This window comes from Embiotoca jacksoni, unplaced genomic scaffold, assembly GCF_022577435.1.
Source record: "Embiotoca jacksoni isolate LCO1_2020_lvr unplaced genomic scaffold, fEmbJac1.0.p SCAF_43, whole genome shotgun sequence".
Classification (NCBI taxonomy): Eukaryota; Metazoa; Chordata; class Actinopteri; family Embiotocidae; genus Embiotoca; species Embiotoca jacksoni.
In genome coordinates, this window is record NW_027185396.1 from 2422787 (window position 1) to 2450057 (window position 27271).

Here is a 27271-nt window from a genome sequence, read left to right on the forward strand (position 1 = left end):
ATTTGACCCACTGTTTTATGATGGGTGCAGCCACTTATTGAAGTGAAGGAAAAACTCTTCATGCAGTCGGCAAGGATCACTTCTACTCACTTATAGGTCAAGCATCCATCAGCTGCTGACTTAGACAGAGCTACTCCTTGAGATGTAAACCAGGGGGCGTCAATCTCTCACATTAAATATAAAAGGCTCTCAGGTTAGCTGCAACTTAAGTGCAACTAAATTACACATAAAGACTTCTCTGGTTTAATAATGGAGCAGCATTGTGAGATCACATAGTGTGACACTGTGTCATTTATACACTAAAGGTTAAAGCAGTTTTACGCAGAGCAGATTTGCTCATTTAATTAAAATTTAATTAATTAAATAAAAAAAATGTAGTGAGGGTTTTTTAATTTAACTTTCCTCTCAACCAACTAATGCACACACTAATGAAATGCTCCTCAGCCTCAAGGGTGACATTTGGTTTCGACTTCTACAAGCTAACAATTCCAGTTTATATTAAAACACACTGTTTCATTTGTTTCAGTTTTGCTCGTGTTGCAATGATTTGCAAATCACATTAACCCATATTTAATTGAAAATAGATCAAATACATCATATCAGATGTTGAAACAGAGACATTTTATTGTTTTATAAAAAAATATATGCTTATTTTGAATTTAATGCAGCACACGTCTGAGAAAAGTTTTGGGAAACAGTGTTTTCTGATTGGACGGCTGCAGTAACTCCGATATGACGTGGAACACGGGATGAGTAGCATGTGTCATATGTGTGATGAACTGAAATGGAATCGACCACATACAGCCGGTACAGTGCCAGACGGAGTTTATATCATTCGTATATCAATCATTATTATTACATCATGTAATTCCCAGCAAAGACTTTGTACTGCTCGTAATGTCAAGAGTACATCTGATGTTTATGAAATTTTAGTTTTAAACAAGTAACACATTTCTAAATTCAACAGCTCCTTCAGATCAGAGACTTCTACGTTATTAATGAGGTCACCCGTACAGTTGACAATATGAAGATTAGATGAATTATCCTCTCGTCCACTTCCAGCTCTCGCCGTGTTCGGACAGGAGCTCCCGTCGAGCCCTCACGGCTGCACCGAGGGAAGCTGTTACCCGGCGACAGGAAACCTTCTGATTGGACGAGCCGTGAACCTGACCGCCACCTCCACCTGCGGCCTGGACGGACCGGAGCAGTACTGTATCGTCAGCCATCTGCAGGTCGGGACGCACACATCAACACAACACCAACACTCAGAGCTAAATACTCACTTAAGGAAGCATCAAAGTTCATGTTCGGAGCATAAAAACAGAGCAACGGTGGCTGATAATGATTTCTTACTGTCATCACATCCTGCAGCACATTCTGCTCAGTGTTAGTGGAAAACTCTCCCCTCATCTCTCCCCTCATCTCTCCCCTCATCTCTCCCCTCATCTCTCCCCTCATCTCTCCTCACATCTCTCCCCTCATCTCTCCCCTCATTTCTCCCCTCATCTCCCCTCACATCTCTCCCCTCATCTCTCCCCTCATCTCTCCCCTCATCTCTCCTCACATCTCTCCCCTCATCTCTCCTCACATCTCTCCCCTCATTTCTCCCCTCATCTCTCCCCTCATCTCTCCCCTCATCTCTCCACTCATCTCTCCCCTCATCTCTCCCCTCATCTCTCCCCTCATCTCTCCCCTCATCTCCCCTCACATCTCTCCCCTCATCTCTCCCCTCATCTCTCCCCTCATCTCTCCTCACATCTCTCCCCTCATCTCTCCTCACATCTCTCCCCTCATTTCTCCCCTCATCTCTCCCCTCAACTCTCCCCTCATCTCCCCTCATCTCTCCTCACATCTCTCCCCTCATCTCTCCACTCATCTCTCCACTCATTTCTCCCCTCATCTCTCCTCACATCTCTCCCCTCATTTCTCCCCTCATCTCTCCCCTCAACTCTCCCCTCATCTCCCCTCATCTCTCCTCACATCTCTCCCCTCATCTCTCCCCTCATTTCTCCCCTCATCTCCCCTCATCTCTCCCCTCAACTCTCCCCTCATTTCTCCCCTCATCTCCCCTCACATCTCTCCCCTCATCTCTCCCCTCATCTCTCCCCTCATCTCTCCCCTCATCTCCCCTCATCTCTCCCCTCATCTCTCCCCTCATTTCTCCCCTCATCTCCCCTCATCTCTCCCCTCAACTCTCCCCTCATTTCTCCCCTCATCTCCCCTCACATCTCTCCCCTCATCTCTCCCCTCATCTCTCCCCTCATCTCTCCCCTCATCTCCCCTCATCTCTCCCCTCAACTCTCCCCTCATTTCTCCCCTCATCTCCCCTCACATCTCTCCCCTCATCTCCCCTCACATCTCTCCCCTCATCTCTCCCCTCATTTCTCCCCTCATCTCTCCCCTCAACTCTCCCCTCATCTCCCCTCATCTCTCCTCACATCTCTCCCCTCATCTCTCCCCTCATTTCTCCCCTCATCTCCCCTCATCTCTCCCCTCAACTCTCCCCTCATTTCTCCCCTCATCTCCCCTCACATCTCTCCCCTCATCTCTCCCCTCATCTCTCCCCTCATCTCTCCCCTCATCTCCCCTCATCTCTCCCCTCATCTCTCCCCTCATTTCTCCCCTCATCTCCCCTCATCTCTCCCCTCAACTCTCCCCTCATTTCTCCCCTCATCTCCCCTCACATCTCTCCCCTCATCTCTCCCCTCATCTCTCCCCTCATCTCTCCCCTCATCTCCCCTCATCTCTCCCCTCAACTCTCCCCTCATCTCTCCCCTCATCTCTCCCCTCAACTCTCCCCTCATCTCTCCTCACATCTCTCCCCTCATCTCCCCTCACATCTCTCCCCTCATCTCTCCCCTCATCTCTCCCCTCATCTCCCCTCATCTCTCCCCTCAACTCTCCCCTCATCTCTCCCCTCATCTCTCCCCTCAACTCTCCCCTCATCTCTCCTCACATCTCTCCCCTCATCTCCCCTCACATCTCTCCCCTCAACTCTCCCCTCATCTCCCCTCATCTCTCCTCACATCTCTCCCCTCATCTCTCCCCTCATTTCTCCCCTCATCTCCCCTCATCTCTCCCCTCAACTCTCCCCTCATTTCTCCCCTCATCTCCCCTCACATCTCTCCCCTCATCTCTCCCCTCATCTCTCCCCTCATCTCTCCCCTCATCTCCCCTCATCTCTCCCCTCATCTCTCCCCTCATTTCTCCCCTCATCTCCCCTCATCTCTCCCCTCAACTCTCCCCTCATTTCTCCCCTCATCTCCCCTCACATCTCTCCCCTCATCTCTCCCCTCATCTCTCCCCTCATCTCTCCCCTCAACTCTCCCCTCATCTCTCCCCTCATCTCTCCCCACATCTCTCATCACAACAACCAGCAGCATGTCGTCGGGGTAACGGGACGGTTTGCTCTCATCCCTCTTCATCCTTCACTCCTTCCACCGCTCCGTCTTCACTTGTTCATCTGTCTGTTTGTTTGCAGTCTGGTTTCCATGGCCAACCCTCTCCCCCCTTCCTACCCCCCCCCCCTCCACCATTCATACGTGTAGGTGTAGGTACACAAGTCAGCCACACCTTCATCACACCTTCTCTCCGTCTGCATGTCTGTCATCGTCTCCCAGCGCTCTCTGTGTGACAAACATCTTTCTGTTGTTTCCATTATTTATTATTATAGACGGCCAATGAACGCTGGCCAATAACGAAAGGGCAGCCTGAAGTTCTCCCCATGAGAGCTGTACTTTTAAAAACTTGGCTGATGTGGTTTCCATTTTTTGGCTGGTGTTTGAATCCAGTCTTCATTTGATCTAATCCAGCTCACATGGGATGTAAATAAGTTGAATTGTTCTGAGAGTGCTGCTTGTGCACGGAGGAAGATAAAACCCTGATGAGTAACGGGTAAAGACTTTGTCCCTTGATCATCATCACCTCCTGAGTGCAGTGTTCTGGTACGTCTGTGATCGTGACCAGGGGACGCACGTCAGATTTAGTGTCAAACTCTGGAAATCATCAACAGAGACCTTTGAAAGGCTTCACAAGATGGGTGCAGATTCACTGTCTGAGACCGAAGAAGGCGTCATGTCAGGAGTGTGAATTCGTCCCCCAGAGTCAGACTGTCAACACTGAGTTGTCCTGGGACCTTCTGAGGCGTCGGAGGGGAAAACGTTCACTGTGAACCACCTGAACTGTGGTGCCATGGCAACAGGCTTCTCCAATATGAAAATACACGCCGCTCACAGCGCGTTGAAAACACACGTTTCTCTCCCACAACACCATCGTAGCTCCTCCCGCTCCTCCTCACCGGATCGGCTCCCTGAGACTTCTCTCTGTTCCCTAGACATTTATCACAAACTTTCATGTTGGCTCTCTGATAAAGTTTCAGGTGTGTAAAACATCGCTGACGCACCAGAACACGGCTCATGTAACGGGGTCTCAGTTGAGGCTTAATCCAAGATGGTACACAGGAATGCTTTTCCAACTTCATAATAACCTTCCCCCAGGAAACAGGAAGTAAAAGCATAAGAAAATAAAAGCATTAAGAGTTATGAGCAGCTCAAATAAAAAAAATAAAAAAATACAAATTAATCTTGGATGACAAATTAAACTTACAAATACAAACTGAAAATATAAATTAAAGTGCATGTTTAACTTTGTTACACTCAGAAAAACGTGTGTAACTCAGGAAGTGATGATGATCGAGTGATGAAAGTTGTACCTGTTCTTCATCAGGGTCATCAATCTCTGCTGACGTACACGAGCTGCAGTCTCTGAACGTACTGATCCACCCTCGTATATCAATCGGCTCCTTTTCAGATGTTTCCTGTGGTATCGGTGTAACTCTTGTCCGTACAGTGAAACCAGTGCTGCCCTCTCAAACAGACAGCAGGAACTGGTCTTAAACGTACACCTCAAGGTTTCTCACTCTTGTCTGTCTGTCACAGTTTACATTCATCTGAGCTGCTTCCTAATAAACACACAGCCTTCAGTTTCTGTCTAAAATTCCTGTAAAATGTCCCTGAGGTTTTTTACAAGTCTCTTAAAATTAAAGAGCTCTTGTTGTATTTCCACTCTTCATCTCCACCTCGTCCTGAAGTCAGGTTGAATTCCTCTGTGATGCCATCACGACTTTACTGTGTTACATTTAATGAGATGATTAGTGCTGTTAGTTGGCAAATTAAATTGAAATAAAATGTTGTTTTGTACGTTTTACGAGCAGATAAACTAAAACATAGATGAATGCTGAGTTTAAAGATGTTTTTGTGACAGATCCAGCTCTACACACAGGTAGCAGCTTTATGCTCCGCCCCCTTTGTCCACATCTGTGTTGGACCTGATAAAATGCCGTTACAGTATGCAGCTCTTGTTTTCCCGTCTACCCCTACACGACTCGTCTCTCATGTTGACATTCACCTCCTGCATCCGTGCATTTCCGTGCGTCTGCATGTTCGTACCTGCGCTTCCATCGCCTCGGGGCGGGAAAATTCACCGCTGTCGACTTCCGTGATTGACACGCTCTGATTGGTGGGAGGCCCTCTGCGACAGTAAAGCACAGGATATGGTGACGAGCTGTCGAACCTTATCGGTCTGTCAGAAGCTGCTTTAGAGGCCCTGAACGTTTGTCTGTCAGCTCTTTAAAAGTCTGCAGACGTCTATCGATCATGTGTTTGACGGCTGTGCTGCTGTTTTTGTTCTCGTGAGATCGGGTTTCGTGGCTTTCGTGCCACCGAACCAGAGCGGAGCTGCACTCAGGCTGCTCGTATTGAAGAGCTTTTACTGGTTTGGCCTTTAGACTCCAGACAATGTTATAGTATTTAGTTTTTTTTAGATTGTTGCGATAAAAAGTATTTGAATTTCCGGGGGATTTTCTCAAAAATGTCGATGTATTTTGTGGAATTTTAAGTGAGTTTTTTTCAGTAAAATTGCAAGAATTAAAAAAATTGCAAGTTGAGAAAAGACCATTTTTATTTCTTTTAAGCACTACCTGAAGGAATAAATATGTAATCACTTCCTGTGATAATAATAATCTTTTTTTTTTAATTTATTTATTAAACTTAGAGAACCGTGGAGATAAAAGCTCCTAAAAGTTCCTAAAAGGTCCTAAAAGGTCCTAAAAGCTGCGTATGTTTCCAGAACAGACCGTCTGTGACTAGAATACAGAAACAAGGACGACATCAGCTGTCAAAATAAGAGCTTTAGATGCTGTTTAATTCATGTTCATTCAACACATAGACCTGCTGGATGAAACCAACAAAGAGACGTCTCTGACAACTGGACGTGTGGAGAAAACTCATTTAACATCCAGTAATATGGAATCACTTCCTTTGATCACAAACATTTAATCACATCATTTTAATGTGAAGAACACATTTCCCACAAACCCTGTCACTTCCTATTTTTCTGCTCGTTTTACTAGGTTTTATTTGGTGATGAAAACAGGAGCAGAACCTTTCTGATTGAGTTATTTGTGTTAATAAAGACAGTTTTGTTTGAAAAGTTTACTTTATGCCGTTAATACTTTCATCACAGCTTCTGCTGATGTGGGAATTCAAAAAAATTGCAAGCTCCCGCATATGCTTGAATTTGATTCATCACTGTGATTGCAAGAGTGAAATATTAACATCAGTTTTAGTTGAAGCTGAGTTATAAAGGAAACTGAGGGAGGCGGGCTGTGCATTTGTTTTTCTTCTTTTTTCTGTAAAGCCACCGTCGTAGTGTGACAAAGAAGCGTTTTCAAATCAGCATCAGACTTACATGGGTGTATTGTTGGAGGAGAAAGCCGTGTAGCTGAGCGCAGCAGGCCTGACTAATGGGAGATAATTACCAGCTCAGAGGAGCGAGGAGGCTCTCAAAGCAGCACGAGTTACCATCGAGCACCAGCCGAAGCTTTACAGGCTTCTCCAAGGAGACGACAAATCAGGCTGACTTTCTCATGTGGACACAGAAACTATGAAGTTTCTGAACAAAAGTTACATGTTTTTTTTACAACCACTCTTTCAGAAGTACCTGAAAACTTGATTTGACTTCTTTTAAACAGTATAAATGTGCAGAGAATAATGAGATTCACGGGGCATCAGGATGGATGAGATCAGATTTATGCTGGGATTAGTGAGGGGCGGTGAACAGGACAAGCGTGCATGTAAGAAACACGCACACGCGTGCACCGGCTCCGGCACGCCGAGTCTCTCCAACCGCCATGTTGTTGTGAGCAGCTTAATCACCCTTGACAACAACCTAATTAAGAAACTCTGCCCTGGAATCCAGCGTGTCTCCGTGCCAACATCTCTCTCCCTTTCACGGCCTCCTCTCCAACGCACCATCAGCCTCTCCCACCCTCTCTTTGTCCTCCGTCCCCCTCCTCTCCGCTCTCACCTGCGCCTTTCCTTTCTCTCAATTCACCCTCGCTCATTTTTTATAATAAATTTATTCGAGCTCAGGCTCTCGACCTTTGACCCCACATTCTTCTATGCTTGCTCATGTAGGAGTCGTTAAACTGTTGGGCGTCTCTCTCCAATTTGTAACGTCTCAATCTCACCACGTGACGCATCCGGAGACGACGATATAAATCTAAATTGAACTCTCGTGCTTTCCTCTTCAAAGTTCTTCCACCATCGATGTTCACCGGCTAGTTGCATTTTTTTTCTTCACCTTCCACTTCATCCCTTCATCCATCCGTCCGTCCTCCTCTGCATGTGGCAGTATACTGCAGCGGTGTGTATTCATGTTTGAAACTGTGCTCAGGACATCCTGACTTGCTCTCGGCTGCGATCGTCACCACCACAACACAATAGATCGGTTAGAAGTGCACTTGGCTCGACTCCCCGCTGCACCGAGAACCGCTCAGCTGACTGCTGTCTGTGCTCTCCAAAATAAAGCTGTTACTCCCGTCCTCATCATGCCCGCCTCTCTCAGTCGGTCTTCCTCTCATTCACTTCTCTTTGCTCTCTCTCCCTTTTCTAGCTTTTGCAACCGTGGAGACACAAACGTCCCCTCTGGTTTGTCCTGTCCTCAACCATCGGTGCCCCACATGGTGTCGGCACACAGGGACACAAAACACACAATAATTCAGAATAAAACCCAGATGTGAGGAAACCCAGAGGTGGACAAACTCTGAACAATCTGGACCAGACTCCACCTGTGTAATCACAGATTTAATGGCTTCTCATGCAGCGCAGCATCGAAATCGTTTTCCTGTTATTTTTCTGCCTCTTCAGGAGTCCGACAAGTGTTTCGAGTGTAACTCGCGGCATCGCTACGACCGCCACAGGAACAGCCACCGCATCGAGAACGTCATCTACCTCATGGACCGCAGCGGAGAACACACCTGGTGGCAGTCTGTCAACGGTAGGAGCAGGACGAGTGTTCGTGGAGCGGATCGCTGAGTGTGTGTGAGGAACATGTTTCTTCCTCTTGTTGTCACATCCTGATGGAAAAAAACCAAAACATTTTAGAGGAATTTTAATGAGCAGTCAGTCTAGTGGTCATAATAAGTAACATAAATTCAAGTAAATGCCACAATATTTGCAGGAGCTTGCAATTTTGTAAAATTCCCAAAATTTTTCTGCAAAAAACTGAATCTGTGATTAAAGTATTAACAACATAAAAAAAAAAATATTTTCAAACAAAACTCACTTTATTAACAAAAATAAGTCCTCATTTAAAATCAGAAAGGTTCTGCTCCTGTTTTCATCACCAAATAAAACCTAGTAAAAATTAGCAGAAAAACAGGAAGTGACGGGGTTTGTGGGAAATGTGTTCTTCACATTAAAATGATGTGATTAAATGTTTGTGATCAGAGGAAGTGATTCCATATTACTGGATGTTAAATGAGTTTTCTCCACACGTCCAGTTGTCAGAGACGTCTCTTTGTTGGTTTCATCCAGCAGGTCTATGTGTTGAATGAACATGAATTAAACAGCATCTAAAGCTCTTATTTTGACAGCTGATGTAGTCCTTGTTTCTATATTCCAGTCACAGACGGTCTGTTCTGGAAACATACGCAGCTTTTAGGACCTTTTAGGACCTTTTAGGACCTTTTAGGACCTTTTATCTCCACAGTCCTCTAAGTTTAATAAATACATAAATAAAAGATCAGAACTGAAATATTTCTGTGATGTGCAGCAGGATTATTATCACAGGAAGAGACTATATATTTATTCCTTTATCAGGTAGTGCTTTAAAAAAATGAAATTTTTCTTTCGAGCCTCACTTAAAACTCAACAAATTACATTAACATTTTTTGAGAAAATCGGCCGCAAAATCAAACATCTTTGATCTCAACAATCCCAGAAAAACTCCTGTAGTCCTGGAGGGACGGATTTGTTTTGTATCTAAATGTGTGTCGTCAGAGGAGTAAAAGGGACATTTGATATCAGATATCCGTGACCCTGTCGGTGTTTCCCTCCACAGGGCAGGAGAACGTCAGCATCCGACTGAACCTGGAGGCCGAATTCCACTTCACACATCTCATCATGAAGTTCAAGGTGCACACACAGTTTTTTGTATGTGGAGCCTTTATGTAACTTGTGTTGGAGACACAGAGCTGAATGTACTGGAGCACGTCACGGTTCATCCTTCAGCAGGGGTGTGTTTGTTATGTACACTCCAGCAGCTGCATTCCTTCCAGCTTGACTCCGTTATCTGTTAGTGAAGCAAACATGAAACAAAAGCTTGAGATAAATCAGCCTGACGAGGAGATGTTATCTCCACGGCGACGTGGCTCTATATCTTCCTGTGGAACATGCTGATAGATGTGACCTTTATTGTTATGAATTCCTGCTCCAGACTTTCCGACCTGCAGCTATGATCATCGAGCGTTCGGCTGATTTTGGACGCACGTGGCGCCCGTACCGTTACTTCGCCTCCAACTGTACCCGAACCTTCCCCGGCGTCGCTGCCAGCGGGCTGCACCACATCAACGACGTCATCTGCGAGGAGCGCTACTCCGACATCGAACCTTCCACTAACGGAGAGGTGAGATGTTGACAAGTCACCAAGCCGCTGATAAAAGAGCGCTTTCATTTCCTCACCTGTTCTGTGACTCCGAGTCCCAACTGATACCTTGAGTTTTATAAAAACAGGAAGTTTCACTTTTATTAAAAGTTACGTCCTTTCTTAGAAAGGACGCAACAAAGACACAAAAATACCTTCATAGCTTCCAGGATGACATTTGCAGGGACTAAAGTTCACGTGTTCACTGGCGTGTTTCTGGAGGACCGATGGAGTTCTGTGGCTCAGAGGCCACGACGTGTTCGTGGGAAACATGAATTGCTGAATTTGGTCTTTTAATGGGATTTTTTTGGCTTGAAATAAAATGCAGAAAATCACCAGAGGTTTCCTTCTGATTTCCTTATTCCTTTTTTATGATCCTAAAAAATGTCAGTCCTGGTTGCTTTATGGTAGCAGTCGTGGCTACTGGTGCTAACAGACTACAGTGACACTGAATACTACATGTCCCAGAATTCCTGGGACAGCGAACGCACCTCGACCAGACACACAGTCAGACTAGTTTACGGTGCAGCTCAACAAAATCATACTGTTTGAGTGAAGAAGTCAGTTATGAATTCCTTGTATTCCTTCCACGACACCAGCGTGTGATAAAGATGGCGTGCAGGTTGTTTCCACCACATCTTCATCTAACAGATGGTTTTTCTTCCCCCAATAATCAAAACTTTAAAATCAGCATTTTTCATGCGGTGTTGGACTGACCTCACTTCCTGTGAATGCTTCACAATAAAAGTCCCCTTGTGTTTTGTCAGCTGACAGATTTTAATGTGCATTATATGTTGCACTATTTTCAAATACAGGAAAACAATGCTGAACTTAAAATACTTCAACCTATTTTTTGGAAATATTTACGAGGAAGGAAATACAAGTAAAGCTGTTGTTTGCTTGTAAGAAAACTCCACAGGGGAGATTTAAGAAAGTTAAAACATCGAGTGGCTATTGCTGTAAAATGTTTATCATAACTCATATCAAAAATCTGTTTAATTAAATACATATTAAGTGTTATACATTTTTTTAAATGATGTATATGAAGATGATCGGTGTGTAATACTTTGTCAAACAAATACCAGTGTAAATATGTATCTAAATAGTTTTTAAAATACTAACTTCTTGAAAGCAAAGAACACTTTGAAGATAGTAAGAGAAATGTGACTTTGATTAATTTACATATCAACCGAAGCATAAATAATGTATTTCTGATTTATTTTTTTTATCCGTCTTTTGACCTGCAGACTTCTCCTTTCACACGTTTTCCTGTTTTTGTTCAACATCTGTTCAAATTAATCTCCTTCAATCTGTCTGGGTTTCTCTGAAACGTTCTGCTCTGTTTTCAAGGTCATTTATAAAGTTTTGGATCCCGCCATTCATGTGGAAGACCCGTACAGCCTCGATATCCAAGGTCAGTGAGGACTTCAAACAGCACATGAACCACTAAGCATTAGTAGAGACTAGAAATCCTCTGTTGCTGGGTGGTTGCTAAGGGTCGGACTACTTCCTGGAGTGGTAAACACTGCATACGTTACATAAGAGTCTACTGGTTGTTTTCCAGTTGTTAGTAATACCCTGTGTGTTTTGAGAGTGAATTGCTCCACAATATGAACACACTTAGATGACATGTTTTATTTAGTTGGTAACTTGTTGTATAATCATAATATTACACCGGAGGGTGAGGCATCACTGTCGTGCCAATAATCACGTTAAAAACATCCCCTCTCGTGTAATATTGCTAAAGTAAATGCAATCCATACAGCATCAACTTATTGTCCAAACTCCGTGTCTTCCTGCTTAACTCGGCCAACAGAAAGCTGCGAGTAGCTGCAGGTGTTTGGGATGCATCGTGTTTGTCGTCCCTAATTTACATATAAATTAGCAGGACGTCACGTTCAGACTAAACGACTGACGTAATTTATAAATTCATAAACTTCAGCTCTTTTATATTTCTGTCCTTTGGGAGGCTGTGAGGTGATCATTTATCTTCAGTACATCCAACGACGGAGCAGCGTTTCCTCCACAGTTTGCTGGTTCTTGTAGCTGGCCAGGTCCTGTTGCTAGGGGCGACGTGAGGACTCTGAGGTTTCCTCTGCAGCAGTCTGTAGGTTGGAGAGGGGGCGGGGCGGGGCAGGGCGGGGCGGGCGGGACAGGGCGGAGTCATACAGCCTCAGTTTTGGACTTCCGTGACGACATGATGTCATAAAGTTACGGGCAGCGATGCTGGAATAGGGCTGAGTGTTATTCATGAGTTGACTGATCGTTTGGACACTTATCTTATCTTGCTGCCACACCCCCGTTACTATGGGAACAGCAGAGGAAAGTTTAATTCACACAATATGGGGCCTTTAAGATTTGTCGGACAAGATAAAAACAGATGCTTGCATAGTGATGAGCTGTTACCTTCTTTTTTCCTCCTTTGCAGAACTCTTGCGCATCACCAACCTGCGGATCAACTTGACCAAGCTGAACACTCTGGGAGACGACCTGCTGGACCGCCGCTCCGACGTCCTGCAGAAGTATTACTACGCCATCTACGAGCTGGTGGTCCGAGGCAGCTGCTTCTGCTACGGACACGCCTCCGAGTGCGCCCCGGTGCCGGGCGTGGACGCACGGGACAACGGCATGGTGAGTTCAAGGACTGTAACTCCAGAACGTTATTTATACACTCTAGTTATCAACACACGTTCTGTGGGACTAAAGACTTTTGAGAGTATTTTTGGATCTTTGTTATGCAGCAAAAAAAAAACCTGCTTTGAGATTAAATTTCATGAAGTAATAATATAAGAACTGAGAATAAAATGACAGTTTTCCAGGTTCAGAGAGAGTATGTGTCGTTTATCACATTTGTTTATTAGAATTTTTCTTATGAAACTAGAATTTTTGGTTATGAAGCAACAACTTTTGTTTGTGAATCAAAAACTTTTCAACAAAGGTTTTTGCTCAGCAACCAAAAAGCCTAGTTTCATAATTAAGTTCTGAATTCTGTGACCAAAACTAACAAAACGGTAAAAGCAAATTTATTTGAAATGCAAATAATTTTATTCTCAATTCTTATATTTTTACTGACAAACTTGATTTGTAAGTGTGAGAAAATTGATCATCTTTGCTTGCATAATAAAGACGCTAAAATACCTTCTTAGAAGACAAACTGATTTTACTCCATTAAAGACCAAAAGAGTAAAAGGACATAATTTAATATTCAGTAGACATTATTGTTCCATTCTTGTTGACAACGCCTGTATTTTTATTTTGCTGCATTCTGATTGGTCAGATCCACGGTCGCTGTGTGTGCAAACACAACACGGAGGGTCTGAACTGTGAGCGCTGCAGAGACTTCCACAACGACCTGCCGTGGAGACCCGCCGAGGCCGAGAACCCTCACACCTGCAGAGGTACACACACACACACACACACACACACACACACACACACACACACACACACTGTCCCTCAGAGTTTATTACATGAGCAGGGACTCAGACATACTCACGAATATTGATGAGTATTGTTTTTTAACTTTCTGCCTGTTTCGAGTTGAAAGGTTTTCTTTATGTCTTGAAAATTTGATTCTTCACTCTGATTTTTTCATTTAAATAATGTCGTCATCAGCAGCAGGGATGTGTATCTGCAGTAGTTTGATGCATCCTGCTCTTGTACTGTTCATTTATCCATGTAACTAAATGAAAAACAACTTTTCTTTTTTGTATTATTTTGTTTTTGTCCAACAAGTGTCTGGTACACAAGTTGCATATGTTTTAAAGCAGAAAATACATTTTGGTTAATCACAGTTCGGCATATTGCAGTTTTTTTCTCCATGGCACTCACATCAGTTTCAGAGGGCACATAAAGAAAAAACATAAATAAATAGGTAATGGAAAAGATCAAATCTATGACATTTTTATTTTGGTAAAAACAACTTGATTAAGACACATTTTTTGACTCGTTTCTCAGATAACTGAAACACTGACAGGAGTTTCAGTCTCTTCTGAAGTGTGAATTTAACACCATCATGAAAAGTCATGTTAAAATACCATAAAACAAATACAGAGGATGTGATGCTAATCTGAGGAGTCGTTTTGTCCTCCTGTAAAAAGAAATACTTCCTGTGAAGTGTCTCCTCGGCTGATTGAACTGTCTGCAGCTGATTGGATGTGATTGGTTATTGGGCTGTAATCGGAGGTCGCTTCAGTTCTCCAACTCCGAGAAAATACCTGTCGATGACCTCCTTCAGTGAAGATAACAAAGTCGTCCCTTTAATCAGTCTCTTTGTTTCTTTTGTGCCTTTCGTCTCCAGAGTGCAGCTGTAACGGCCACTCCATCCAGTGCCACTTCGACATGGCCGTGTACCTGGCCACGGGCAACGTGAGCGGAGGAGTGTGTGACGACTGTCTGCACAACACCATGGGACGCAACTGTGAGATGTGCAAACCGTTCTACTACCAGGACCCCAACAGGGACGTCAGGGACCCCCGAGTGTGTGTCGGTGAGTCGTTGGTTCCTCTGGTGCTGCGGTCCTTCGGTACTGACTCGTATCCATCGATGTTACCCAACACAACAACGAGCTTCTCTGCTACCAAACATTTATTCTGCGACTGCCCCTAAGCGTTATATCTTGGAGGGAGTTCATATTCATTGTAACATTTCTGCTGTTTTTTTTTTACTGTGCAAAGATGGTTTTTTTTTTTTTTTTTTTTTTATGATGTCAGCCAGAAAAAAAGCAATACAACATCAAATCTTTTGATAATAATGGGAAAATTACATGTTCACCAAAGTAAAAACCCTATTTACAATTTCTATAAAAGAAAGGTCACAATATATACAAACCATCCACCACTCTACTGACCCAAAAGCCTGAAATACTCCTAATATATGTGAACTTTTTGAATTGCCTTGTTTATCTTATATTTTTTTTTTTATCTATTTACTTTTTTATTTTGTCATTTATTTATCTTATTTACCCTCAGCAGATATTATCATTAATGAATTTATATAATGTGTGTATATTTCCATAACTATTGTTCTATTTGCACTGAGACATGCAATAAAGTTAGTTTGAAAATAAATAAAATATTTAAAAAAAGTTGTGTACTGACGATAAGTTTCTTATTTTTTCCTGAAACGTTTGACTTTCTTTCCGTCCAGCGTGCGACTGCGACCCGGTGGGATCTCTGGAGGGAGGCGTGTGCGACAGCCACACGGACGTGGACATGGGGATGATCGCCGGTCAGTGTCGCTGCAAAGCCAACGTGAAGGGCACGCGCTGCGACGACTGCAAGGAGGGATACTACGGGCTGAGTCAGAACGACCCGCTGGGCTGCCAACGTACAAAACACTTCCAAAATAAAACCATCTCTTCTTCATTTAAGATCTCAGACATCATCACCTTCTACACGTGTGTGTTTCTCCATCAGCGTGTAACTGTGACCCTCGAGGCATCATCATGATGGGAGCTCCATGTGATCAGATCAGTGGCGACTGCTCCTGCAAGCGATATGTGACCGGCCGCTACTGTAACCAGTGTCTGGTTAGTAAAACTCTTCTCCTTCTAAAATTGGCTTCAAAACCAACCATCAACCATCAGTGATGTCACCAACCATCAGTGATGTCATCGTTGGTTTGTGAACGTTATGAATCCTCCAGTTCAGATTCTGTCCGTCACCATCTTTGCTAGTTCGGAGCGGTTTGGAGCAGGAAGTGACCATATTTGGACGAGCTAGGGGAGGAGCCAGAGGTGGATCTGACTGATCTGATTGGAAACCTGACGATACTACGTCCTGCCCACCGATAGCTGTAACCTGACTGCACCGCAGGCCTGTCAATCAAACAGACACGCCCCCAAAAACACTGTTTTTTAAGCCTATTTTCTAATGAATGAGGGATTATTTTCAGATGGACCTCCAGAAAACTAATAAGAAGGAGTGACTTTAGCTAACAACACCAACACTAATTGTATTGATTTAGAATTTAGTCAATACATTTCTCTGTAGTTTTTTTTTTTTTCAACCTCTAGTGGCACTCGGTGGTATTGCAGCTTAAGACACTTCTGCATCAGCCTCATTTTTCAGACCTGAAGCTACAAAGACTTTTATATACAGTCCAACGTTCGAAACAAGTTTTTTATATTCAAATTTATATTTATATTATACCCAAGGCTTTTTATTATCATAGTAGAAAACTCATGCCAACGTGTTTAAGCCTCTAAGGCCTCCATCAGGACAAATACAAATAGCAATGACTGATTAAAGGCTTTTTAATTAATCACTCTCTTGAGTGCCTCAGATTTTTTCAACTCAAACAGTTTGATCCCCAAACTGAAGAGCACCAGAGGGACAACGATTCACTCACCGGAGCAGCACGCCACGCTGACAGTTTCTGACTGTTCATTATCATTCGTAATCGGCTTTGTCAGGCTGTTTGGTTGTTAAATGTTGCAGGTGAATTTTAAAGAGACTGTAATTCTTCATCATTTTATTACAGCTGTAACACCAGGCACATGACCTGAACTGTGCCAGATTGAAGTGGTGTGTTTCCTTTCAGCTGCCAAGGCTAAATATCTCGGTGATAAAGGAACTCCACCAGTTGTAAAACATCATCAGATCTCTGCACGCAGTGTTAAATATAAAAACTGCAGTATACATGCTGGTTTAAACGCTGACTCATGTTCCTGCAGCCTGAATACTGGGGGCTCAGCAACGACCTGGCCGGCTGTAGACCCTGTGACTGTGACTTCGGTGGCGCCTTCAACAACAGGTAAACACCTGCACCAGGTGTTTCATTCACACACAGACAGGAAGAGCTTCAGTGAGACGGTGAGTGAGACATTTTAACACCGTCTGTTACTTCAGGTGCATGATGGAGAACGGACAGTGTGACTGCAGGAGGCAGCTGATTGGTCGACAGTGTTCGGACGTGCAGCCGGGGTATTTCTGCGCCCCGCTGGACTTCTACAAGTACGAGGCTGAGGACGCCAGCGGACACTCTCCCGGAGACCCTGCTCTGCCGGTGAGTTATCGCTAAAGACGTCAGGAGTTGCACTCTCATGTCTGACGGTTTTGGTTTTAACGGGTTTAAGTGCTCTGACAAGGGAGGTCCTGATTATTTATTTTTGGCCCACATCCCAGAACTTTAATATTCAGTATGTCTGAGAAGGTGAACGTGGTTTGTTTAATGCAGAGTTCAGACTTCACAGCTGAAGTGAGCCATGAAATGAACAGACAGAAGTACAGATACCGACCTGTCACAACTCATTATCACACACACACACACACACACACACACACACACGCACACACGCACACACACACACACACACACACACACACACACACACAGACACATTGTCATCCTCACACTCTGTTTCTCTCTGTCACACTCTGGCAGTTTCAGCACAGCATGAATCCTTCTGTTGTTGTTTCACTTAAAGAAGGAGAAAGATGAGAAACATGAACCACGAGGAGTTTAATGGATGATTTCTCCTCTCCTCTCCTCTCCTCTCCTCTCCTCTCCTCTCCTCTCCTCTCCTCTCCTCTCCTCTCCTCTCCTCTCCTCTTCTCCTCCTCAGGGTAAAGTTCGTCCTCAGGCGACTAACGACTGTGTCCAGCACCTCAGTAACCAGCTGAGGAGACACCGGCGTCACCGTCGCATCACCAACTCTCAGCAGCATCAGGCGGCTCTGAGACGGATCCGCCAGCTTCAACAAACAGTAAGAGGTTTTTTTTTTTATTGTGTCTGATTTTTTTGTTAAATTGAGAAAAGCTGTTTCCAAAAACAAAGGTTTACAATAAAGGACATTAAACGTATCCACGATGTCATTTAATGGTAGTAATTAAAGTGAAATCTGTTGCAGTAGTTTCGAGTTTAAAATCTGCATGAAGATCATTTGAGTGATCCGATGACATCTAACCGTTATAATGGCTGACTCGTTCACTGCAGAGGTTTGTGGTCATGTGATCACCGCTCGGCAAATGGACGCGACTCTGACTCATTAAAACTTTACTGTCAAGTTAATAACGTCAACCTGAACTCGTCGAGCTGAAATAGAGAGCTTAAAGTTTGAACTCCAAAGCTGGAATCCAGATCACAGGAACAGACTGAAGCTGTGCTGCTGTGACGTCATGACGAGGATCAAATCCGAACAGTGAAAGAGCACTAAATGCATTGTGGAGCGTCACGGTTACATATCAGTAATTACTCACTGTTTGTTCGCACCGTAATTACAGTTTTTATGAATTTCAAAACGCTCCTTTGGCAAAACCATAAATAATTTTCACCGAGTTAGATCTCAGAACTCAAAACACATTTTTCACTGTGATGCGGTTGTCATGAATAATAGTGACCACAAGCAGTAAAAGTTCAACACAGTTTTTGAAGAAAGCACAGCAACGTTCTCTAACCAGCAGGAGGTCCTCATAGTGGACATTTAGAGGAAATCATCAGTCAGCTTTTCCCTTATCAACACTATGTTTTTACTGTATTACAAGTTATGAAATGTGTTGTTTTTAAATTCAAAATGCATTTACTCTTAAACCTACATTGTTTTCTGGAGCCACCTGCCCTGAACGTTGTATTTGTACTATTTTACTATCTTACTATTCTTACAATGTAATAAGGTTAAATATCTCAGTCATTTTATTACAGCAGCTTGACTCTTTCTGAACGCTTTCCTTCCCTCTGATCTATGAACCCAGAGCAGCAGTGAACCTGCAGCGAGCATGAAGTCAGAACCACAGACAGTAGAAGAGTAGTGTGAAGTTTAAAGTTCTTGTGTTGTCATGTGTGTCTCAGCCGGACGTGAGGACGGTTCACAGGGAGCGGACACCGAGCCACATGGTGACCTGGACCGGACCGGGCTTCTCCCGCGTCAAAGACGGCGCTGGCCTGGTGTTCACCATCGACAACATCCCCTATGCCATGGAGTATGACATCATGATCCGCTACGAGCCCGAGGTGTGTGTGAGTGAGTGTTTGTTTGTGTGTGTGTGTGTGTGTGTGTGTGTGTGTGTGTGTGTGTGTGTGTGTTTGTGTGTGTGTGTGTGTGTGTGGGTGTGGGTGGGTGTGTGTGTGTGTGTGTGTGTGTGGGTGTGTGTGTGTGGGGGGGGTGGGGGGGGTGGGGGGGGGGTGGGTGTGAACCACGACCAACAAGACAGATAGAAAACTCAAAATCCTCATTAAACAGATGTCTTTATTCTGTGCGTGTGTGCCTGCGTGCGTGCGTGCGTGTGTGCGTGCGTGCGTGTGTGCGTGCGTGCGTGCGTGCGTGTGTGTGTGTGTGTGTGTGTGTGTGTGTGTGTGTGTGTGTGTGTGTGTGTGTGTGTGTGTGTGTAGTCCACGGAGGACTGGGAGGCTGTCGTCAGCATCTCGTCCGTCCTGCTGCCCTCCAGTCTGCGCTGTGGAAACCTGCTGCCGACCGAGCAGCTCTACACCGTGACGCTGCCGCACCGCAACAGGTAACAACTGTGTGTGTGTGTGTGTGTGTGTGTGTGTGTGTGTGTGTGTGTGTGTGTGTGTGTGTGTGTGTGTGTGTGTGTGTGTGTGTGTGTGTGTGTGTTTGTTCAAGTTGCTGCAGGATTTGTTCAGGCGTCCCGACCAGCTCAGGAAACATTACATCACCACATCACCACATTGTTGTGACTTGAACGTGTCCCGGCTCGTATTCCTCTCCCTCTTTGCCCTGCAGCGCTTTTCACTATTGATTTATTGATAACAAAGCAAACACACACTAAAAAAGAATGAGTGTAAGAAGGAGACGCAGGGAGGAACAGTGCTGGAGACGAGCAGAGAGAGGTACGGCCTGGCAGAGAGGCTCCACTGTATATATATGTGTATATATATATATATATATATATATACATATATATATACATATATGTATACATCTGCTCTGGATTTTTTCAAAACAGCTTTAAAACATCTTCCAAACAGCCTACGTACAGTATGTACTAATACGTATTATTTTCTATGGCTGCCCTGATCAGGATTTTTTTCCACCAATAACAGAGGTCGATTTGAAACCTTTTATTCATCGTGTAGTCTTCCTCTTTGGGACGCCTTTTAAATCAGATTAAGAAGAGAGACATCAACCACGTCACATGATCTAATGTTGCTGCAATTAAAACCTTTACAAGAAAGAGGAAGCTGGTAAAATGTGAAATCCGTCAGCTTGGCATCTCAGCGTAAATACACATACTTCCTCTTCCCGTTAATCAACTTCCTGTTACCCAAAACCTGAATACCAGAATGCACCACTAGGTGGCAAAAACGCTAAACATTTCACCTGTAACAGAACACACCCCCTCTGTTTATATTTCTTTATCTGCGTCTGCTTCATAGAAAAATAGCAAAAAATAAATAAATTCTTGGCCGAGATACGTGCGACAGAAGAACCGTTGATGGCGCTGTTTGTTGTGTTCAGGTCCGGTTGTGACAGACAAACAACACGTCACTCAGTTCAGCTTCTTGCTGTCCGTGATTCTAAACACGACTTTCAGCCCTAACTCCACTTCCTTTCATTGTAAAATCCTCAGATGAAAGGAAGACAACAGGGAAGTGAGAGAGAGCTGGAAACCGCAAACAATAAATAATACTTTGTGATGACAGTTTTGATTAGTTCTGTTGAGTTTGTGACTTTTTCTCTCCCCACCACGTTGTGTTCAGGGACCTCCTGATTTACAACCTAAGCACCTACAAAAGCCTCATGAAATAATTACAGTGTGATATTTAGCTCTTCTTGATCTTTGTGTATGAAAAGCGTATTAGACTGTTCCAGCACATTAGAGCGATTACTGCAGATCAGACTAGATTAGGTGTTAATGGTCTCTTTATCGTCAGGGAAACAAAAATACAGGATATAAGATAAAAAAACAAGGAAAGCCCGACTATTTGGTTTCAACCTGCCGAGAAGCCTTTCAGAGTCTGAGCTCATCTGGAACTAAGAGGGCCGACCCGGCTCGGATCCGGCTCTTCCAACAGACCGTAGCACGGCTTCCGCTCTCTCCGTGGTCGGCCCATCAACCAAAACCAATTAGCAAAGAGAGACCAACACACACACACACACACACACACACACACACACACACACACACACACACACACACACACACACACACACACACACACACACACACACACACACACACACACACACACAGGTCTGGAGATGGAGTTTAGATCAAACTGCCTTTTTTGGGCTTTTTGTAGACTTTCAACTTATTTTAGATAATTCCCCAAAATACATAAAAAATTAAAAAAAAGAAAGAAAATGTACAAAAGTAAAACATGGATCGTATTTAACTAAAAAGATAAAAAGTAAATAACCCCATTTTATAAGAAGTAAAAAGTAAATCATGTAAATCCATATTTAATTGCAAATAGACTAAAGTTGGGACGGGGGCATGTTTATCACTGTGTTGCATCTCCTTCTTTTTACTACACTGTAAACTTTTGGGAACTGTGGAGATCAGTTGCTGGAGTTTTGAAAGGAAAATGTGGTCCCATGTTTTGGTAGGATTTCAGCTGCTCAACAGTTCGGGGTCTGTTCTGTCATATTTTTAATTTCATGATGCACCAAACTCTTTACAACCCCGTTTCCAAAAACGTTGGGACGCTGTGTAAAATGTAAATAAAAACAGAATGCAATGATTTGCAAATCATGTAAACCCAAATTTAATTGCAAATAGACCAAAGACAACATATCAAATGTTAAAACTGAGGAATTTTATTGTTTTATGAAAAATATGTGCTTATTTTGACGTCTCAAAAACGTTGGGATATGGTCATGTTTAACACTGTTTTGCATCACCTCTTCTTTTTGTAACACTCTGTAAATAGCTGGGAACTGAGAAGACCAGTTTCTGGAGTTTTGAAAGTGAAATGTTGTCCCATTCTTGCCTGATGGAGGATTTCAGAAGCTCAACAGTTCAGGGTCTCCTTTTTAACTGTGCACTGATAACAAGCTGGGTAGTCCCTCTTCTTTTGTACTTTATCATAGATTTAAATGACTTAGTTGTACTGAAACTTAACATCCTCTCAGTAACAAGTTACACCTCAAATTCTTTTATTTCTTCTTCTGTCTCTAAACCTTTTTCCATTTCTTTTTAAATGTGTCCATCAAAGTGTAACAAGTAGAGAGAAGTTTATACCTAAAGGCTTAATTTGTTTTTTATTCTATGAGAAGTTTAACATTAATATTTCAGATTAATGTTGGAAAATGGAACAAAGATTAAATGACACGTTCTAACACAGTTATTAAGTTGTTAATTAAAGGCGACTCAGCAATTGGCAGTTATAACATTGCTTCATAAATACATACCACGGCTGATTGGTTAACATGACACACACACACACACACACACACACACACACACACACACACACACACACACACACACATTCACATTTGTGTGTCTATCTTTGTGGGGACATTCATTGACATGCATTCCCTCGCCCCTTAAACTCAACCATCACAAACAGGCTGTGAAAACTCAAACCGGTCCTCACAATGATAGTTAAACCAGTACACACATTTTTAATCTTGCTGCACCTCATTAAATCCATGCAAGTGCACACGAGTGTGAGACCTGCTGTAGTACAGTTAATGAATGTTACCCCAGAATAATGAAGGTGAGGTGACATCATGTTTTCAGTGTTAGGACCTTTAATCAAAGGAAAAGAAGAGACGAGTGGAGTCAGACAAACTCCTGCATGTATGTAATATGAAATACGTATGTGTGCTGTTATCTACTTCAGTGTTTTTGTTGGTTTTTCAGGTACATCCAGATGCCCAGGCCGTTCTGTTTCGAGCCCAGCAATCGTTATGTGGTCGCGATCCGGTTCCAGCGCCACGGGGTCACCCACCGACACCTGACCGCCTTCATTCTGATCGACTCGGTGAGAACGATGACGCCTCGTCATTTACCTCTCAGGATGTTTGAATCGACAGCAACTTAACTACGGCTCCATCAGTGCAGCTGTCAGGATGTAATGTGGTTCAAAGGGGTCAAATGTTCAGTACAGACAGAACAACTGAACTCAGGAGCTGTTTCCACATACAACATGTATGATGATTCACACCGTGAGGCTGCCCCCTAGTGGCAGGAAAGTGCAAATGCTGAAGTTGAGTTAATTGTACCTTGTTGGGATTAAATGGTGAATCTGAGGCTGAAAGAGGACCACGGCCTGGTAGAATACATTAGTTTTAGCCAGCAATAATGCTACTTAACAACAGGTCATGTAGGTTAAATGTACCTTAACTTTAAAGATATCATTTTATGTTTAAAAGAACTAGTGGCTTAAACGAACAGATTCTGACAATATATGATTTTATGTAGTGTTGCTGTAGATTAAACTACCCAAACGTACAGCTATTAAAATGAGCACAACCTTAAACATCTACAGCAGTAAAATGCAACATACACACTGATGCTGCAGTAATATTAACCTGAATACATCATATGTCCTGATAGTGAACACTGACGGGCAGCATTTTACTGCACGGTGTACTTTTACACTTTTACACGTTTAGTACATTTGGCTGATGATATTCATGATTTTACTTCAGTAAGGTTTTTAAATGCAGGACTTTTGTTTGTAGTGAAATATTTTCAATAGAATCCAGTTTATTGAGAAGAGGTCGCCGTGGAAACCCTCGACTTTGTCTGCCTCGATGCTCTGTGGTCCCGGCAGTATATCGGAGTCTCCATCTAATGGGTTGCCAGTTCTGCAGTCGCCTGAATGAAAATGGATTAACATCAAAAAGTGTTGCGTATCCAAATCGCACAAAAGGCACAACCCCGTTTCCCCGGCAACACACCTACCGAGTTACAAGCAGGTGGGACGAACGGTTGTGGAGATACCAAACAGACAGACACTTCTGAAATTATGTAGAGAGTGCTCGCCTGTCTTGCTCAAGGACACTTCAGCATGTGGACGGGAGGAGCCGGGTATCGAACCGCACAGTTTTTAAAGCACTTTTAGAGCCATTAAAGTAATTTCTTTAAGCTTGAAACAGATTTTAGCAGAATAAACTTCAACAAATATCTAATTCTAAGTGTTGATTTCTTTCCATGAGCTCTGTTACAGTTATTAATATATGAATATGACTCACATCCCTGTCTATTTACATTCATTGCTGCATCCTGTTTATTTATTTGTGTCCTTAGCTGGTACTGATCCCCAGATACACTGAGCTTCCCGGTTTCCAAGGTAACGAGCCGGAGGCCGAGCAGCGGCGGGATGAGATGATCCGCTACATGTGTCTGGACTCCTTCATGATCACTCCGACGCCGGCGCTGGCCGAGATGTGCTCCAAACTCATCTGCAGTATTTCCTCTATTATTCACAACGGCGCTTTGCGTGAGTAGAAAACACACAAAACAAACACATTCACAGGTTGTGGGTTCGAATCCTCAGTGTCCTCTGAGATAATGATGTTGATCTTCCCCGTCGTGTGCAGCCTGCCAGTGCGACCCTCAGGGCTCCCTCAGCGGGGCGTGCGGGAAGGTCGGAGGTCAGTGCCGCTGTAAACCCAACGTGATGGGTCGGCGCTGCGACCAGTGCACTCCAGGAAGCTACGGCTTCGGAGTGAGCGGCTGCACCGGTGAGTCTGTTTCTACACTTCACTGCATTGGGGAATTCATTTTAAATGAATAAAAAAACATCATAACCCAAGACGACAAAGTGGAAATGTGATCTTAGAAACTGTTGCCAATTTATACAAAATCTAAAACTTAAATCTCTCGTTACAAAAATATGACTATTTATTGATTTCTTTGGAGAAGCCTGTCTCTAGAAAAAGACGTATTCGCCAACTTCCTCACAAAGAGCTCCTCACTTACCCGAAAAGTTTTTACCAAGGAGTCTCAGAAAACCTGATCTTAGTGAGGAGATGTGGTCGACTCCGTTGCTAGGCGACACATCCTTTTAAAAGATGTGATTGGTCATCCCAAAAATGAGCTCCGTGATAACAGCGCAGAATAGACATTGACCTCCAGTGGAGATAAAATGAACTGCGTGTCAACACGAGGCTGTGAAAGTGTTTGTGTTTGAGTGATCGCTGCGGATGAAGGTCGGAACAGACTCCAGTCTTTTTAAAGTCACCAGATATCTGGGAGAAGTGAGCGTCTCTAATGAGATCGACAGATATATTTACTGGAATACTCCTAACTTTACGGGAAATTCTTAGAAAACCTCTCAGACTTTTCTTCGAATTTTGTGACCAAAAGGAACTTTTAGTCCGAAGAATCTTTGTGAATATCTAAATCACATGTGTATCCATATCCAAAATAGCTGATTAATTGTAAAAAACATATACCATCTGTTCTCCATTAAACAGGCCAATTTCTCTCTGTGTTTTGTTGTTTTTTCAGAGGATTTATTTCTGTGAATAGAAGAATACAAAACAACAAGTTTATTTAACCTCTCGTGTGGTCTTATGTTCCTGTATACTGACCACATCCTGTTTAATGCAACTTTAAGTTTTTAGGAGCAAAAATAAATGTTATTTGTGAAGCTTAATATTCTGTCCCGCAGAGCATCAAAAATCATGATCTGAATCAGATTTCTAATGGAAAACTGAACGTCCACTTTAATGAAAATAACAACATCATTTTACGGTGCATAAGAAGAAGTAATTATCTGTAGGTCATCTGATTACATTTACTTTATAATCCACTGAGATGTACTTCCTTTACATTCTATTAAATGCTAGAGATCCTGCTGTGTTTCTAAAAGGAAAAACTCTCCTCTTTATATTGTAAATATACAATAGTTTATTGTTACTGCTATTTTACTGCTATTTTATTGCTTTCTATTATTCTATTATTATCTATTGCTTCCTGTATGCTGCTGAAGCGAAAGAATTTCCCCTCAGGGATTAATAAAGTAACTACCTAACCTAACCTAACCTAAATGTAAATATGTGTGTTAATGTATTCATTACTATAATTGTTAATTCAACACAATCCCTCTCCGAGGAGAAAAGGACCACTTGAATAATTAGGTGCTGGTTCCTCACATCGTTAAATCACAACAGAGTCATAGAACGGATCTGACAACGGATCTTCACAACGTCACAGAGAGAAACCAACAATTCACCAAGTCTCACATGAGCAACAGCTGGGAGGAAAAACTCCCTTTTAACAGGATAGAAAACATCCAACAGAAGCAGAACCAGGCTCTGTTAATAAACCCTGAGTCCTCCTGTCCTCTGTCCTCCAGCCTGCGACTGCCACTCCGAGGGCTCGGCGAGCCACCAGTGTGACCCGGTCACCGGCCAGTGCCAGTGCCAGCCCGGAGCCAGCGGGCGTCAGTGCTCGGACTGCCAGCCGGGCCAGTGGGGCTTCCCCAGCTGCAGCCCCTGTCAGTGCAACGGCCACGCCGACCTCTGTGACCCCCACACGGGGGAGTGTCGGGACTGCAGGGACTATACGGCGGGACACCTGTGTGAACGGTAAAGAACAATTCACCTTATTTAAAGACCTCACAATCATTTTCTAAAATAAATAAACGAAACGACTGCCCATTTACTTCACCGTGATATCAACATAAACGAAAGTCACTTAAATACGCTATATATTTAAGAAAAATCGAATTAGGTCGCCCCCAAACTGGATGGCAATTAAAAAAAGCAAAGACCGGGAGGGTGACACTCACACACACACACACACACACACACACACACACACACACACACACACACACACACACGCACACACACACACACACACACTCCAACCCGATTTTCCCAACACCCTAAAAGTCTTAGTCTATATTCCTAAAGTGCGTGAACTTAAATGGATCCAGACTGACCTGATAAGAAGTTCCCAAAACAAAGTTAAAGGCTGGTGAAGCTCAGAAAGTATTCCAATTCCCTGAAACTTCCCTGGACACGTGACCAGATCATGATAACATGATATATATGTACTTCTAGAGGAAGAAGAACAAACAAATCACATCGCAATACAAAACTGTGAACTAATATCAGACTGATTGTAAAAACCTCCCTTGTTTGTTGCAGCTGTGTGGACGGGTTCTTCGGAAACCCGGTGCTGGGCTCGGGGGAGCACTGCCGGCCCTGCCCCTGCCCCGGGAACCCGGGCTCAGGCCACTTTAACGGGCTGTCCTGTCAGGCCGACCACACCTCCAATCAGATCATCTGTAGCTGCAGACCGGGCTTCACCGGTGAGCCTCCATCACTTCTCACTGCTCTTCATGTCAGCTGACCTCCTCTGATTCATGTATTCACTTCATAACGTACAAACTTACAACAACTGCCTGATTCAACACT

At 43.5% G+C, this 27271-nt stretch overlaps 1 protein-coding gene across 3 annotated transcripts in view; it reads left to right on the forward strand.

Moving 5' to 3' along the window:
- Positions 1–27271, forward strand: part of lamb2l (laminin, beta 2-like) — a 60264-nt gene that overhangs the window by 23409 nt on the left and 9584 nt on the right. For all 3 annotated transcript variants that reach the window (XM_069169132.1, XM_069169134.1, XM_069169135.1), the window contains exons 3-22: positions 1063–1232; positions 8208–8337; positions 9403–9476; positions 9778–9966; positions 11335–11398; positions 12413–12615; positions 13262–13382; positions 14285–14473; positions 15133–15312; positions 15402–15514; positions 16661–16740; positions 16836–16992; positions 17552–17692; positions 18775–18936; positions 19315–19436; positions 22755–22875; positions 24147–24339; positions 24440–24583; positions 26203–26434; positions 27002–27165. In XM_069169132.1, coding sequence (XP_069025233.1) covers positions 1063–1232; positions 8208–8337; positions 9403–9476; positions 9778–9966; positions 11335–11398; positions 12413–12615; positions 13262–13382; positions 14285–14473; positions 15133–15312; positions 15402–15514; positions 16661–16740; positions 16836–16992; positions 17552–17692; positions 18775–18936; positions 19315–19436; positions 22755–22875; positions 24147–24339; positions 24440–24583; positions 26203–26434; positions 27002–27165 — 2949 coding nt within the window. The remainder of the gene's footprint in view (positions 1–1062; positions 1233–8207; positions 8338–9402; positions 9477–9777; positions 9967–11334; positions 11399–12412; positions 12616–13261; positions 13383–14284; positions 14474–15132; positions 15313–15401; positions 15515–16660; positions 16741–16835; positions 16993–17551; positions 17693–18774; positions 18937–19314; positions 19437–22754; positions 22876–24146; positions 24340–24439; positions 24584–26202; positions 26435–27001; positions 27166–27271) is intronic.